The sequence below is a fragment of the Sus scrofa genome, chromosome 5, assembly GCF_054392235.1.
Source record: "Sus scrofa isolate SSC_HxYL_T2T_F1_AM1 chromosome 5, Sscrofa_HxYL_maternal_Yorkshire_Landrace_v2.0, whole genome shotgun sequence".
Lineage (NCBI taxonomy): Eukaryota > Metazoa > Chordata > Mammalia > Artiodactyla > Suidae > Sus > Sus scrofa.
This window is the reverse complement of record NC_139387.1, coordinates 96,848,171-96,864,984: the sequence shown is the minus strand read 5'-3', so window position 1 is coordinate 96,864,984 and position 16,814 is coordinate 96,848,171. Positions and strand designations below refer to the sequence as shown.

The 16,814-nt window shown below is 51.2% G+C and overlaps 1 protein-coding gene and 1 long non-coding RNA gene across 12 annotated transcripts in view; one reads left to right on the top strand and one right to left on the bottom strand.

Annotated features, from left to right (window-relative positions):
- Positions 1–296: 296 nt before the first annotated feature.
- Positions 297–4,464, bottom strand: LOC146403571 (uncharacterized). Its single transcript, XR_014804389.1, has 3 exons — positions 4,088–4,464; positions 1,484–1,688; positions 297–1,302 (listed from the first exon to the last, which is right to left on the bottom strand). It is a non-coding gene; the product is annotated as an uncharacterized LOC146403571 (long non-coding RNA).
- Positions 4,438–16,814, top strand: part of SOCS2 (suppressor of cytokine signaling 2) — a 106,097-nt gene continuing 93,720 nt past the window's right edge. For 2 of the 11 annotated variants that reach the window (XR_014845089.1, XR_014845091.1), the window contains exons 1-3: positions 5,947–6,509; positions 7,292–7,641; positions 9,315–9,926. Coding sequence is in view for 7 of the 11 variants with exons in the window: in NM_001445115.1 (NP_001432044.1) it covers positions 7,503–7,641; positions 9,315–9,772 (597 nt within the window). In the remaining 4 variants the exon portion in view is untranslated. 11 annotated transcript variants of the gene reach the window in all.

Here is a 16,814-nt window from a genome sequence, read left to right as displayed (position 1 = left end):
TAGTTTCACCCATGATTGCCAATCTCCAGGTTGGTTCACTGGGTGCTGCTACTTCTCAGAATTCCATGACTGAGTCAGGAGCCGTGTTTGTTATTTACTGATAGGTATTTCTTCTGCCTGTTCTGCTTACCACATCATCGTACCAGGCCTTGACCTTCGTGACCTCCTCTGGAAAATCAAACATACCTAGAAGCTGCCCAGGCTTAGGTCTGATAACACCATCAGTTGCTCTTTGGGACGTCGTGGAGCAGAGCGTGGAAGGTGATTTGAATGAGAAGGAAACATAATCACTCATCAAGTCCAAAAAAAATTATTTTTTAAGGAGAAAACAAGAATCCAGAGAAGTGAAGGGGTTTGATCAAGGTCTCCTCTTCTAGGAAGCCTTTCTGGACTTCCCAAGGTGGTCCTGTGCTTCCCAGCTATTTGCAAGGGCCCCCTGAGTTCCTCCACATCTCTCCCCCCATTTGCTAAAGTGACTTCCTGGTGGTTTTGTTGCTGGACTGAGTCACACTTGTCCACAAGACCTAGGACATTTTACACACTCAAGAACAGTTGTTGAGTGGTTGAGTCTCTCACATGCCGTCTACCAGGTACAAGAGATGTGAGGTTAGGCTCATGGAGGTGAAGGAGCAACTCCGGGAGAGCCGAAGCGCCTCTTGGTAGCAGATCCGAGTCCGTAGGCTGAGCGAAAGATTAAGCTGAGAAGCACAGGCAAGCAAGGGAAGATGAGAAAGTGAAATGGATCCAGGCCAGAAAGAAGGTAGTGAACCTGTTTCCATTTCCCTACTTGCAGATGCCTTTGATTGATTGATTGATTTGGTAACTTGAGGTCAGATGTCTGCTACGGGCCAGAAGCTATTTTCAGCATTGGAGATACAAGAGCAAAGATAACAGAGTCCCTCTTACATTTCCAGTGGAAGAGAGACATGAAATACATATCAAATGACAAACACTGATGACATCAGAGAGTGGTAAATGCTGGGATGAATAGCAGGGGAAATAAACAATCACCGATAAGCAAAGGAGGTCTCTTTGAGCAAAGACCTGAGCAAAGTGAAGGATCAAGGCCACGAGGATATTGCAGGATAGCATTTCAGAGTCAGTGCAAAGATCCTGAGGCGGGCTTGGTGTGTGTTGAGAAACCAGGAGGCCAGAAGGTTAAGGCATCTTGAGGGAGGAGAAAAGAGATGAAGAAACTTACCCCGCACTAGTGAAATAGTGTCTTTTCCAGCACCAAAGTCTTCTGATGGGTGACCCTCTGACCACATAGGCCAGTTCCAGTAAGAAATGCACCGTACAACACTGAAAGCAGAATTTACCCCTCAAGACTGTCCTCCCTCTAGGACAAGGGGTCTCACCTGAGGTCAACAGGCCCCCCGAGGAGTCACAGTCAGGCTTCAGGTTGTCAATTAACCTCCCAAATCTGTGCCTCCCTCCAGAACGCTTTTCTGCAGAGAACGTCTTCGATGGACTCGACACGCACCTGCCTGCCGGGCCAGGGAGGAAGGCAGAACGAACGAGATCAGGTGTGAGGACTCAGCATCGTCTGGTTTGCCTGTTAAACCGGGACATGTGCTTCACGTCCAGCAGAGGAGTAGGTTCTCTCCCATTTGTCTTGACAGAGTCTTGGCTTGTCTTTCATTTCCCCGCTCTGGTAGAGACACCGGGCCAGAGAAATCCTTCTCCACCTGAAGAAAACCAACAATGCAAAGGGGTTGGCAAGTGGTGGGTAATGTTCAGTGCTGGGGGTCCCTGGAGGACAGGGAGGACTGCGGCGCACGCAAGGGCGTGTTCCTTCCGAAGGGGCAGTCATGACCCTGCTTCGGCGGATCACCGCCTTGAGGGAATGGGGCCCCGTGTGCAAAGATCTTAGGGCTGGTTAAGAGAAAGCAAAGTTCTGGATCTCTTTGGGGGTGAATCCTCTAGATTTTTCATTTGATTCACATTTTTTTCTTAGAATCCTGGTAGATCAACCAAAACACACAGGGGTGTGTGTGAGTGTTGCTGTGAGCTGTGGCGTAGGTCAAAGATGAGGCTCAGATCTGGCATTGCTGTGGCTGTGGTGTAGGTCGGCAGCTGTAGCTCTGATTGGACCCCTAGCCTGGGAACCTCTATATGCCATGGGTGTGGCCCTAAAAAGCAAATAAAATACAACAATAAAATAAAAGCTAAAATAAAGCTAACAAGCAGCTCTGGGGCAGTGACCAGAAGGTGACTGTTGGGTTTCACACAGGCCAAGATATGATAATCTTATGCAAATTCAAGTTCAAATACAAACACATGTCCTCATGAAGCTTGCGTTCTGGGGGAGAAAGACAGGACCCATGATAAAACATAAACTAGGTTAGACAGTGATTAAGCGTAAGGGGAAAAAACCAGAGCGGAGGAAAGAGAAGGGGTGTGGGGAGAGGGTGGATTCTGAATAGGGTGATCAAGCAAGTCTCACTAAGAAGGTGACAGTAGGAGTTCCCGTCGTGGCACAGTAGTTAACGAATCCGACTAGGAACCATGAGGTTGCGGGTTCGATCCCTGCCCTTGCTCAGTGGGTTAACGATCCGGCGGTGCCGTGAGCTGTGGTGTAGGTTGCAGACGCAGCTCGGATCCTGCGTTGCTGTGGCTCTGGCGTAGGCTGGCAGCTACAGCTCCGATTGGACCCCTAGCCTGGGAACCTCCATATGCCGTGGGAGCGGTCCAAGAAATAGCAAAAATGACAAAAAAAAAAAAAAAAAAAAAAAAGAAGGTGACACTAAATAAAGATGTGGGGAAGTGAGAACGCAAAGCATGCGGATTACCTGGAGGAAGAGCCTCACAGGTAGAGGAAACAACAGACAGCGGTTCCAAAGAAGGAGCAGGGGGAGGGTTCTGCAAATAGCAAGGAGCCCGCTGTGACTTAGACTTTGTGATCAAGGAACAAAGCAGGAGGAGAAGAGATCCGAGAGGAGAACAGGACCAGACCTTCTAGGGTCTTGCCAGACCCACATCTTGCTACCCTGAAAAAGAGCTGCTTTCATTTCTTCACTTTCTGTCATGTCCACATGCATAATATTATAATGTCCAAATCAGAGCGTAGATACAATTTCATATCCTACTTATTTTCACCTAACATGATCCCATAAACATTCACCTAAGTGGTTCCCATATGTGTTTCTTGGGGCCAATAAAATGCTGGGCATTGCCGAGAAACATTTCAGAAACAAACAGAAGTCAAAAGTCCTGCTTTGATACAAACTTGTCCCCCCTTAGCTGGTATTGTGCTTAATGTAATCTTTGTGGACACTGATTCTCTGTGGAGCTGACTGAGCTGGGCCCTGAATGATGAGCGTCTGCCCCGCACTCAGTCTGGGGAAGGGCGTTCCAGGAAGAGGGCGGGGCATGTGCAAAGGCCCAGAGGAAAGCTCTTTAAGAAGGGAGATTCATTTCAACTTGCCAACCAAATAGAAATTATTTTATTTTTGGCTTTTTAGGGCCTGCAGCATGTGGAGGTTCCCAGGCTAGGGGTCTAATCAGAGCTACAGCTGCCGGCCTACACCACAGCCACACCACATCCAAGCCGAGTCTGTGACCTACACCACAGCTCATAGCAACACGGCATCCTTGACCCCCTGAGGGAGGCCAGGGATCAAACCTGCAACCTCATGGTTCCTAGTCGGATTCGTTTCTGCTGTGCCACACCGGGAACACATTTTATTCTTGTAAAATTTTAAAAATATCTTTTGGAGTTCTCCGGTGGCCTAGTGGTTAAGGATCCAGTGTGGTCACTGCTGTGGCCCTGGGTCACTGCTGTGGCGTGAGTTTGATTCCTGGCCTCAAAAAAACAAAAACACCCCAAACTTTTAAAATACAGAAAAGTGGGTACACCCTTCCTCTGGGCTTCTCTAGCTCGGAAGGAGAAGATGCATGGAATAATTGAGAGTACAGGGAACCCAGGGAGATGTAGTGGTTCTTAAGGGTTCTGGGCCTCAGACTACACACAAACTCCACAGGGAATCTTAGTTGTTCGTTCACCCCCGTTCCTCGCCAAAAACCAGAGCCCAGTCCCTTAATTTTATAGAAAAGATCCAGCGTCCAAGGGTGGTAAATGACTTACGCAAAATTATCCAGCTCCTTTACAGAGGGTTTTGACTAGGGATGGATAAGCTCTGCCCTCCAAGTCAGACTCCAAGAAACAAAACACTTGATTCCGTGCACGCGACTCCATCCTGGACAAAACTCTTCGTTAGCTGGGAAATGCTACTTTTCCCGTCCTTTCTGGCTAACCTGCCTATCATTTGCATAGTTCCTTATTCAAAGCAGGAAAACTATTGAGAAAAGCCATTTGTTGAGGACTCCCGGCCAAGAGGCCAGGCGCTGGTTTACGCTTCGTCTCAGAGCCAGCAGGGGGGGCGCCAGGCAAGGTTTGTGAGCCGCGCCTCCCCCGCGCCCCTCCCCCTGCCTCCCCCCCTTCCCCGTAGCCAACGCTTCAACTAAAAGTGGCCATTGACCTTTCAAGCTTTGGAGTAGTGATGCAATCGAATAGTATTTCAAAGAAAAATGGTTATCGAAATTTTGGATCCGGTTTTCCCGTGAGTATTAATGGTTTTTAAAAAGTAGGTCACATTTAAAGTAGGTCAAATTTCGGGGGCCGGACGTGCAAGCCAGGAGCAGAGTTTCAACTAAGGCCAGGTGGCCTCCAAGTGGGTGGGAGGGGGTGAGGGTCCCCAGGAAGGAAAGAAGAGGCGAGATCTTTCCGCATTCCCGGTCCCGACTCTGCGGGAAATCGCAGAGCCGCGCGCTCCTCCGACTGCGGACACGGAGGCCAGCCGTCCAGGACCGCAAGGGCGCGCGGGTCCGAGAGCCCCCTTCGCGACCAGCGCAGGTGAGCCGGCAGGGCCGCTGGGCGGCCGGAAGGAGACGGTGGAGCGGCGAGAAGTAAGGAAGGAGGAGCCGGGCAAGGCCCGTGCGAGAGACGGCGAGGAAAACCGCCAGGGGGAGGAGACTGAGAGCGGCCCGCGCTGCTTAAGGAGGCGCCGCTCTCCGCCTGCTGTCAGCCTTCTAGGACCTGGGCCCAGAGGACCATCATCGGCCCGCTCCCTTCGGCTCCCGGGCATGGGCGCCGAGGGCTGGAGAGGGAGCTCTCGCACCCCACCCAGTAATGTATCTTAGGGGTCATGTCCGAGGACCTCCAGTCTCTCCTGCATCCCCTTCACAAAATGTGCACCATGGAGGGTTGCGTCGAAAAGGCGCGGAGGGGATGAGAAAAACAACTTCCTGCCGCGGGTCGAGGGGCAAGGATGTCTGCAGTCCTCTCGACCCCGACGCGCATCTTGCACAGATTGGGGGGAGGCTCCGAACCAGGACGCCAGCGGCTAGGGGCTTCGCTTCTCCGAGCCTCTGGAGGGGGTGGGGTCAGAGGAGGGCGGATTCCCAGGCTTCTACCCTGCCCAGGTCCGCACCCGAGCGCTCCGAGCCCCGCTCCCATGAAGCCTGCGCAATAGCGCCAGAGCCTCTTTAAAGCAGTAGCGGGGGCCGTGATCACGTGAGGTGGATTCCTGGAAAGTTCCTGGAAAGCGGCCTCCGCAGCCGCCGGGCGGGGCGCGCGGGGAGCGCGGACCCGGGAGGGAGGGGGGGAGGCGAGGGAGGCGCGTCGGTCTGGGAAGTAGCGCGCACACACTGCTCTGGGGACAGACGTTTAACTCTTGTCTAGTCTCGCCGCCGCCACGGCGGCTCGCGGGCCTTGGGCTTCGCTGGAAGCATGAGCCTTCTTGCCCGCCGCCACTGGCGCTGCGCGAGCCGCGGACAGTGCGTGCCGGGGCCCCGGGCGCACAGCCTAGGATCCCTCTCTCCGGCAGCTGGGGCGCCGAAGGAGCTTGGGCCGGGGCAGGCAGCAGGTATCGGTCTGGGGCGCACGAAGGCTCCGCCCCTAAGAGGGTTGGGGAGGGCATCGGGGCGCGGCTGCAAGCGCCCGGCAGCCTTGGCTTCCGCAGTTGGGAGCAGCTAGGGGGAGAGTCCTAGCTGCGGCTTTGCCCGGAGGCTGGGAGCTACTGCCTGCTTTCTCCGGTTCTTTCCTGGCGTCTGGAAGTCTCCAGAGGTTCCCCCCCCCAACCTCCCGTAAACTGCCATCCAAATTAATAATCCTAATAACCTGATCTCCTGCTCCTCCCCACCCTCTCGCCTCCCTCCCCGACTCCTTCCTCCCTCCCTCCTTTCCATCTCCTGGGTTGCGCCGGGGGGAAACCCAGCAGCTGCCCCGGGTCGGGGGTGTCCGAGCCTGGAGGGGGTGTTGGACCCTGGAGGGTCGAGGCGATGGTCCCCAGGGCTTATGTTTGCCCTCTGCGCCGAGAACTCCGGCCGCCCCCGCCGCCGAGCGCATGGCTCGTTACATCCCTAGGCATCTCGTTCCCAAATTAAAAGTCTACAGGGGAAACTCGGGCAGATACCCCTCCTCCCGGGCCCCTCCCGGCTCCCCCGCCCCAGGCCGGCTGGGGAGGCAGCCTGGTGCGGAGGCGGCGGCGGCGGCTGCCGAGGCGGAGGTAAGGGCTTGGCGTTTGTTGTCTAGCACGTCCTTCAGCGCTGGCTGCCGCCTGCTCTGCCGCGGCTCAGGTCGCGGCTCTGAGCCCCCGAGAGGGCTGCGCGCTCGGGCGGATTCCTCGACAGCGCCCGCGGCGGCAACGCAGCAGCAGCCGCATGGCCTTTGGAGCTGCAGCCACGGCGCCCCCCACCCCGACCCCAAGTGGGCGCCGGGAAGCTGGGGGAGGGGAGCGAGGCAGCCTCGGCCGCCCAGTCGCGGCGGCTCCCGCACCTCCGTGTCCCGGGCTGCCGGCTCTGCTCCAGGAGCCCCGCGGCGTCGTAGGGCGGGGAACTAGATTTGTGCTCGGCGCTTCCCCTTGGGGCTCCCCGCGGTGCAGAGTGTGAGATGGGAGCGCCAATTTGGGAACCTCTCCGGTTCTTTTAAATGTTTTCTACTTGTCCTTGACTAGGGCCTTGGCCTATTTACCACCGTAGCCGCAGGTGATTCTTTGCTCTTATAAATCTGCTAGTCTGCGAATTCAGCGAGCAGCCCTAGGCGGGAAAACACCCGGTCCCCACCCTCATCCTGTCCTCCCCCCCCCCACCCCCCCAACTCTTGCGTCTCGAATCTTTGCTCCCTCTTTATCCTTTTTCTAGAACGGGCCAGGACAGTAACTGGTTGGGGTTAAATGGTGCAGGAGCACAGGCGCGGAGGAGTCCCCGGGATTTTCCACGTCCCTCCACCTACGCCCCAGCCGCAGGGGTCCGGTTCCGACTGACCCAACCCTCCACTTTCTCTTTGCAGGCAAACTGTGCGTGACCGCGCCTGCTGGGGACTTCACCATCCGTGCACTGGGACCCGGGGAAGAAGAACCAGAAGCTCCCCATCCCCTCCACCATTGCGGGGACTCCTCAGGGATTCGTTTTGGGGTTCTCACTGACTTCTAAGGACGCGTTGCCCCTCTCCGACCCCAGCTCAGGCGGCCACCTGTCTTTGCCGCGGTGACCCTTCTCTCATGACCCTGCGGTGCCTCGAGCCCTCCGGGAATGGCGCGGAAGGGACGCAGAGCCAGTGGGGGACCTCGGGGTCGGCGGAGGAGCCGTCCCCAGAGGCGGCGCGACTGGCGAAAGCCCTGCGGGAGCTTAGTCACACAGGTAGGGATCGGATCGGCCGCGACGCGTGCGGGAAGGGGGTGCCTCCGCAAAGACACAGCGGATGGGGCTGTGCTGGCGAGGCTGGGAAGTGGGGCCGACTGGAGAAGCAGTAGATTGCCGTCCCCGCCCCTGGGCAGGGGCTCACGGGGAGGATGCCCACACGGCACTGAGTCCTTAGGAATGCGAAAAAAAAGCGTGTTTCTCCAGGGACTCGAGAGGGCAAAGCGCGAGAAGGGCTCTTTGGAAATCGCCTCTTAGGGGCTAGAACCTCGGCTGTTTTTCCGCGGCTCTTTGGGGGGTCGGCACTAGGGCTCGGACCCTAGCCGGAGAAAGTGCCCGGCGCCTTTCCTGTGCACCGGGTGCGCGGGCGGCGAGTGGGCGCTGCGCTGCCCGAAGCTTCAGCTGCATCCGGCTCCCGGGCCCGGCAGCCGCTGCAGCCTGGAATCTTGGCCGCCAAGTTCAGGGACCGACAGATTGCCGCGCAGGCGGCTGCGGCAGAGCCGGAAAGGAGGAGGGTTGCGAAGCCTTCGACCAGAGTGGGCTTGCTTGTTTTAAGTGTAGTGGCTTTGAGCGGCTCCCTGTTGTCTCTCGGCATCTGAAAGAAGAAAAGATTGGAAAAAAAAAAAAAATCTGGCAAGCTAGCTCACTTTTAAAATCTGGATCCTCAAAGCTAACGTTTGGGGCACAGTTGCAGTTTTGCTCTCGGGAGGAGAGGGAAAGTTTCCTTCACTTGAGGTTCCGGTCTTTCCGCGCAGGCCACGGGCTTTCCCTTCGCGGGAGGAACCAGCAAATTGCAGGTTTCCGAGCCTTTCTTTTTTTTTTTTTTTGGGCGGCGGGGGTGGGGGGTGGAGGGGACGCGTGTTGGTCAGACTTTTAAAGTGCAGGCTGTCGCTAAGTCCATTTTAAGAACCTGATGGGCCCCGGGAGCTGAGCAGGCAGATCGAATCGAGAATGTTGGGGAGACCGACGGTTGTGATTGGGTTTGGATTAGGGCAAAGTCCAGGAGAGTTTATGCAAGACTGGAAACTTGAAGAAGTAATTATCAATTGTGCTTTCTCTCAATTTCTCAATGGCCGATAAGGTAGTTGTGGTCAAAGCAGCAAACAGAAGCTATGATACTTGAACTGCCCTTTGAAAACAAGTAAATAGAAGCACTTCCCAGACCTTTGGAAAGGGAGATGGACGCAGCCATTAACAGGTTTGGGGAGGGTGAGGATGGCCACGGACATCCAAAAAGTTGGTTTTTATTCTGTCAGAATTACTGGAGCTGGAAGGGCATGGCTTTAATTTCTAACATCTGACATTTAATTTACTTTAAATCTTGACTTGATTTCACTTGGTGGAGAAGCATCATGCCTGGTCAGCCAGTGTGTCATTTTGCAAACACTCTTTGTTGTTGTCGTTGTTGTTAGGAGGAAATCTTAGAGTTAGAAGAACAGTTACAGAAAGGTACTTTTTGAAAAAGAAAAGTGTCTCGCAGTTGGTTCCACAAGCAAAATGGACCTACGTTTGCATTCAGTTTCTACAGAAAGTATTGATGGTAGCCTCTGGTAACCTTTCACTCACGCATTTCTTTCCAGAAGAATTGTTTCCAAGTACTTGCCCTCTTTTAGAAATTCTCTATATTAACTGTTTTACCTTCTTTTCTTTTTCTTTTCGAACAAAACCCCCAGGTTGGTACTGGGGAAGTATGACTGTTAATGAAGCCAAAGAGAAATTAAAAGAGGCACCCGAAGGAACTTTCTTGATTAGAGATAGTTCGCACTCAGACTACCTACTAACAATATCTGTTAAAACATCAGCTGGACCAACTAATCTGCGCATCGAATACCAAGACGGGAAATTCAGATTGGACTCTATCATATGTGTCAAGTCCAAGCTTAAGCAATTTGACAGTGTGGTTCATCTGATCGACTACTATGTTCAGATGTGCAAGGATAAGCGGACGGGCCCAGAAGCCCCCCGGAACGGCACCGTTCACCTCTATCTGACCAAACCGCTCTACACATCAGCACCACCCCTGCAGCATCTCTGTAGACTCACCATTAACAAATGTACCGGTACTATCTGGGGACTGCCTTTACCAACAAGACTAAAAGATTACTTGGAAGAATATAAATTCCAGGTGTAAGTGTTTCTCGTTTGCTAAACACGCCTCCTGTAGCGTCTCTCGGAATGCAGCTCTGTGAGAGAGGACCCAGACCCCAGACGGGAGTGCCGGCCCTGGAGGACCCCGCGGAACGCTAAGAACCGCTGAAGGCCATCTCACTTAAACGCGTGGCAAGGTAGCTAGGTCTTTAAAGCTCCCCCAGATCTTTTCCCCTGAGGGGTACTTCCCTCCGTAAGACTGACCGAGACCATTTGATCCATTTCAGGTAAAGAGCAAATGTCCCAAGGAAAGGCTGAAGGAACATTTGATCAGGACTCTGCCTTTCTGAGGTTGCTTTCTGTTAAGTGGCAGGTCCCAGCGCCGGGGGTAGAGAAGGCGCTCCCTCCCCTTGGGCCGCCGAAGTGGAGGGAACCAAACTGACACAGGCTTCAGCGCAGTTTTGATTGCCTGGTGATCAGTCTCTTTTAGGAGATGGGGTACTTGGCATTCTGGTGTACCTAGGAGATGTGTTAAACAGACGTGCTTGTGAGTATTTATCCTTCATTTTATGCAATTAACCAAATCCACCAAAAAAAAGTGACCATGAAATCCTGTCTTTGTCTTTTTACTACATGTATGAACTCTCTCCTGTGAATGAGTACTGTAGTAATCCATTTCAAGGGAGCCTTATTTCAGAAATATTTCACACTGGTGCACACGGAAAAGACTTCTTCTTTTCCTTTAAGGCTAAAGACAAGAATGTCCTGCTATACAGGTGCAACTCAATCCCTGTTCATAAAACCCTGTAGATAGAGACATTTTACCCTTGGAAGGAGCTGTGTCCCACAACGTGGTTGCCATTGATTCTTTGCAAATGGCTTTAGAAATTTCCAAGGGGTCTAACCATGGACATTCACAGGTGTCTCCCTTCTACCATGTAGAACCCTTTGGCTTAATTTTCTTCCAGATATGGGGGGATACCTGCCTGTTTTTCAAAGTGTTTATTTACTGCTGTTACTATTTGATTAGAATGTATTAAATAAAAAAAAACCGGACTTTTACAAGTTGCACTTATTGCTTTGAGTCGTAGAGGACACACACTTTCACAGTACTAGAGGGTTGCGTTGCGGTAAAAACTGACTTCACGTGAAAGAAGCCACGTGTATTCAGCCAGAGGCAGAACGTTACTTGCCACTCTGCAAGGTGACTCGTCAGGCTTGCCCTTTGCATTTTGGAAAGCACGGTTTAGAAACTCTTAAGACTTGCCAAGCGGCCTGGTCTTCTACAAGTTGTGGAGGCGTGACAGTCCTGCCCTTTGTGTTCCCAAAAACCTAGTTTAGATGCTACAAACATTGTGACCTAGACGTTGACAGGTTGAAGAAGCACAAAACCAAATAGAAAATCAAAGTTTTATGGCTTTTTTTTTTTTTTTTTTTTTTTGCCACACCATCTCGTGACTGTTGGAAATGCATCAGCTTTTCTGGAATCCAGACATTATTCCTGTTCTGCCTTTTTAAAAAACATCCTCCATGGCCGCATACGATGGTGTATCCCTGGGATGGTGAGCCTCGTATATCCTGTGTGTGCCCCAAGGGAACTAGAAAATTCAGTTATAAATTATAGGAAAACTTGCTTATGGCCTAGCATGAAAATATGAATGTTTTCATGAAGCGCTTAAAAATTGGTTTTGTGGCTGGAAGGACAACACAACTGTATGTGTCCAAACAGCAGAGCCAAACACAAAAGCTTGCTAGGTGTGCCTCAGGAAGAATTTATTTATTGCTTAAAATTTACAGAAGAGCTAGACCTGAGGGACCGGTCTCCGATGGGGAGATAACTTTCTCATTAGGATGTTCCGATTCTGTGCTTTATTTACCTGCTTTCTTCACGACAGCCATGGCATAGCATGAGAGGTGTGACTTTCTGGCAAAACTCCCCCATGATTAGGGCCAGGGGGCTGTGTGAAGTTTCTCTCTTCGTGAAGTCTTCTCCATTTCCGTTCTCGTTGTTTCGCACACTCTGCTGCTACTACTCAGTTACTGAGGATGGGATGCCTCAGTGAGGTTTGCGTACCCATGCCATTGTGGAAAGTTCTTGATGGCCAGCAAGTGATTAGTTTGGAGACAACTGAGGACGGCAAAGCTTGCGCTGTGGACATCTCTGGGTTGGGCTGTGGAACTGCTACTGCTTTATGTTTCAATCTTCCCTGTTCCAAGTCAGTTGATAAACATCAGGAAACAGTCCCTTTGGCGCAGCTGGGGGTGTGTGTGTGGGTGTGGGTGTGTGTTTGCAATTACTGATTGATTGACTTTATTGTGTACCAGATGCTCGCTCAGCACCTCCCAGGCATTATCTCATTTAATCTTCACACTCTCAGGATGGGCCAAGTCCACTGCTCACAGGAGGTACGCCTTCTGATGTGTGGTGAGGAGGGCATTCCAGGAATATCCTAGTCCTTTGTATTCCTGGAGAGGAATTACGAAGAGCAAATTGCTGCTGTTTCGACGTGGATCCAGACGAACAAGTCAGAGCAGGCTGCAAAAGGAATCCTCAGCCTTTTTACTGCTGACTCAACACGACAAGTATAGGTATTTTAATTGGTGTTGTGCTCTGTGGGATTCAAGTCAGCTCGGCCTCGTGGTTTTTCCCTAGCGTGGGGATGGGTCGGGAGGGGGTTGACGGCTTCCCTGGTGGCTGGTAAATGATGCCAGTGACCGATCATGGGTCACTCCGATCTACGGATTGGTCAGCAGGGAGTTAAGATTGTACGCTGGTCTCAATCATCCTCGACAGAGCCAGAAAAAAATAGCCAGTGTTCGCTTTCTATGAAGAGCCATTTAGGGGAACAGTAAGGGTGTGTGTGGTTGTTGTGATTGTTGCAGAATCCAGCACACAGGACTTACTTATCCTCATGGATTTAAATAGTTTGCTCTGAGTTTCCATTCCGAGCAGAGTTGAAACGGTGCACTTTTTCATTCCGTCTCAGTGGGCCCTGGGGACTGCTTTTTAGGGACTTGGAGGGTTTTTTGGGCGCCTTGGACAGTGGAGAAAGTGCCGTTCAGCTTATGAGCTGAGAGGGCTTTTCTGGCGTGTCAATAAGAAAGTCTTGATTTCATAGCAATTATATAATCCAAATAGGTAACAGAATGGGACAGTTGTTTGGGAGTGTTTATTTTCTTGGGAAGGATTTTCTCTGCTTTTAGAAAATTGTACCCTGGGAGGAGGGTAGGCGACAGAGACGTCATCAAATAATCCACGGGGTGGAATGTCCCAGGACCAGGCCGTGCCCTTCTGGGCTGTGGGCTTAGGCACCAGGGAGTGGGGGCTTAGTGGCTGTGGTGACCTCTCACGGCTGTGCTGAGGCCTCTCCTGTGTCCCAGAGGTTGTTTCTAGCCTTTGGAGCAAAAAAGTGTTGTCATTCATTCTAGGCCTTGAGTTTGCCCAAAGGCCTGGATTATCCTCTTGCTTTTTTCACTTCCTAGAATGAAGCTTGGAAACACTTTTCGGACGAAATAGTTCAGTCTGGTCATTTTCCCGAGGAAGACTCCCAGACCCTGGGGCGGTCAGGAGATTTGCATGTGCCCGTCTGTGGGCGTGCACGTGCACTCACACACCATCAACCCTGCAGGTCAACGGCAGACGTCGTGTTGGAACACAGATTTTAACCTCGGGTTTCGTGTTTGTCACAGCTCTGCCCTCCTCCCCTCACTTCCCTCGCCGCCTCTGGCACTTGCTTTCGGCGACCCCGTGAGCCCTGCAGTTCTTTGATGGTCAAGCTTTCCTTCCTCTGGCGTTTAGACGGTGGGCATTGGACCCTGCAGGCGGATTCCCAGCACTTGCCTCCTGCCACCCAACCCCCAAGAGTCAGCTTCTGCTGGGTTTTACGTCTCGATCCACATCAGAGTTTTTGCCTCAATTTTAACTCAGTGTCTCTAATCGCTTTGCTGTTTTAAAATCTGGACACTTAGCCACGCTGTTTCGTCATCTCATGTCTGCCCCTGCCAGATGTGAGTCATGCCCAGCCAGCGATGCCCGATGGACCGGTGACAGCCCCCCTCTCCTGTCCCCGTGGAGCCATCCTTTCTTCCACCTGCTCTTGGGCCTGATGGCTCTGTTCGTTCCTGCCTGACATTCCCCCTTTTGTATCTTAAAGTTGTCCTGCTCACTCATCCGACCCAGCTCTGCTGGCTGTATTATACTCCAGGGAAAATAAGTAAGTAAGTAACCTTCTCCTGCAGTTGGGTGATTGATTGATTTCGGATCCGTAAGATGACGTCTTTGTCTCCTTCTTGGATTCCGTTCAGGTAGCCCGCCCCAGATGCAACCCTTGTCCTGTGCATGTTTTTGTCTTGTTGTGTGACGTATCCGAAGCTGCGGCTTCACGCAGTTGCCTTTCCCTTGAGTGGAGTGGAAGTGCCCTCCGCTCGTTGATTGCCATCTGGGCATCTCACTGTAAAACGGATCCTGTGGTAGTTTGGTTTCACTCCTCCTGCGGAGGCATGGTTTTCTTGTATTCTCATCTTCACATATTTTTGATGTTTCTCATTTTTTCCTCTGTGTGGCTTGAGTTCAGGTTCCTGAACTTTAGCACTAAAGTAAAAGTAACAGCTGTTGCCACAGTAGCTTCTTTAAAGCCCCGGAGCCCCAAATGCCTCGATAGTCAGCGGGCCTCGTGGAGCGACGCTGGGTGCCCCTTCTCGGCCCTGCTGGGGCTTCGACAAGGAGGGAGGCCGGATCACGTGAGTGTTGCCACAGAGAATGGGGTCACGTCAGTAAACACCCACTGAGCCATAGAGATGCACATGCTTTTATGGACAATTCTCGCTCTGAGCCACATCTTTGACGGCCAGGACCTCTCAGGAGCACCTCGGGCGACGTATGGCTCACACGGTGCCACCTCTGGGGCCACCTCTGTTAGAACCGGAGGGATGGGGAAGGCAAGCCCGGTCCTCATGAGCGAGGAGGAGATATTGCCAGCTGCCTTCCTCTTCTGTAAAAGCGCAGATGCCACCCCAGGAGCCGCTTTCCTGTGGCAGAGAATGTGAGACTTCATCACAGAACTTCGTGAAAGTGATAGCGCCCCAGCGTCGGCCCCTGTTAAGAGAAAACCTCACATTTTGCTGAATGTTTTCTCCCTTCTGTGAGTGGTGTGCTTTTGCTCGTTTTGAGCTTGGCGATGGCTGGCATCCCGAAAAACATCCGCCGTGCTGTCTCTACCCAGAGGAGTGGTCTGAGTTTCCTTTTTAACATGCCCTCTGCCATCTTTTTAAAAACCGAGAGACGGCTGACGTACGATGTTATGTTTCAGGTGTACAACAGCGCGATTCGACGTGGAAACACGTTTTGAAATGATCACCACAGGTCTAGAACCGTCTGCCCGCATGCGCAGTCGTTGCAGTGTGATCGCCCATATTCCTTACGCTGTGTATTATATTCCCTTGATTTATTTTCTATCCGTTTACCTCTTAATTCCCCTGACCTCCTCTGCCCATCCCCTGAGTCCCCAGCTGGTCGTTCTCTGAATTTGTGGGTCTGTTTTCATTTTGTTTTGCTTGTTTGTTTTGTTTTTAGATTCCACGTATAAGTGAGATCAGATGATTTGTTTTCTCTGACTTGCTTCACTTAGCATAATACCCTCAAGGTCCATCCACGTTGTCACACACGGCAAGATTTCAGTCTTTTTTAAAAACGGCCGAGTAGTAGCCCACTGTATGTATGTACGTGTGTATATACACACCACATCTTTATCCATGTATCTTTGGACGGACAGGTTGCTTCCATATCTTGGCTATAAATAATACTGCAATGAACATGAGGATACAGGCATGTCTTCAGTTGAGTGTTTTTGTTTTCTTTGGGTAAATACCCAGGAGCAGAACTGCTGGATGTGCAGTGGTTCTGTTTTTATTTTTGAGGAATCTCCACGCCATTTTCCGTGGTGACTGTACCAGGTAACATTCCCATTGACAGCGCACGAGGGTTCTTTGCTGCGTATCTTTGCTTACAGTTGTTATTTGCTGTATTTTTTGCTGATGGCCATTCTGACAGATGCGAGGGGGTATCTCATTGCAGTTTTGATGTGCATTTCCCTGATGATGGGTGCTGCTGAGCTTATGTTTACGTGTCTGCCAAGCCATCTGTATGTCTTCTTTAGAAAAATGTCTATTTCCATCCTCTGCCCATTTTCCCCTCTGCCAATGATGAACTTAACTCTTCTTAGGTTTCCGGCATACCTACTTTGTCCTCTTGGGATTTCCAGGTTATGGCCATTAATTAATTCAACATACGGTCAGAAAGTATGTTTATATTTTGCACATTTGATTAGGGCATCTGCTCAGTTACCTGCAGTAATAAAGGGCAGAGAAAATGGAGATAATTGAGACCCATAAACACTTCTATAACAATTTCAACTTCCCATTCAATTTCCTTTGCTAGAACAACTGACAGAAAAATCAGCTCTTCTCACATTTTATTTTCCTTGTCTATGAGGCAATAAGGACATTAATAAACAGTGAAGTGACAAGAAAGATGATAAGAATGAGGAAATTAAGGGGGATAGAGAATCATCGGTGTGCTGAGGGCTCCTGAGAGCCTGTTGTTAAAATCTTAGGGATTTTGTGAGCTAAATTATTATGAGTATGTCCTTAGTAGTCCGAAATCATCCACGGTTGGAGTATTTACACCACAGAAATTGGCGGACACTACAAATTAAGGCTTCTTTTCCCCCCTCTGGTTTAACAATATACCGCTGATCACATCCTTCTTAATAATTGAGACCTCACGAGAGTAAGATCAGTTTATTTGCCGTCTTTGTATTAAGCCCTGCATGTAGAGCAGAATAGGAAGGAACAATTTGGGAGATGAATTATTTGTGAAGTATTTGTGTCGAGCCGGTACTGGGCTGCACTGCCTTCTGGTGGATCTGCTAGTCTCTTGATTCAGGGTGTTTTCCTAGTTATACAGCAGTATCTGGAGATACCTTTTCAGAGTTTACTGGTAGGGAAGGACAGGATACTCTTAAAGTCATCTGTCTGTATGGTAACTTGATTAGCTCTAACAGATCAGGGGCTCTTTTTGCTTCTAG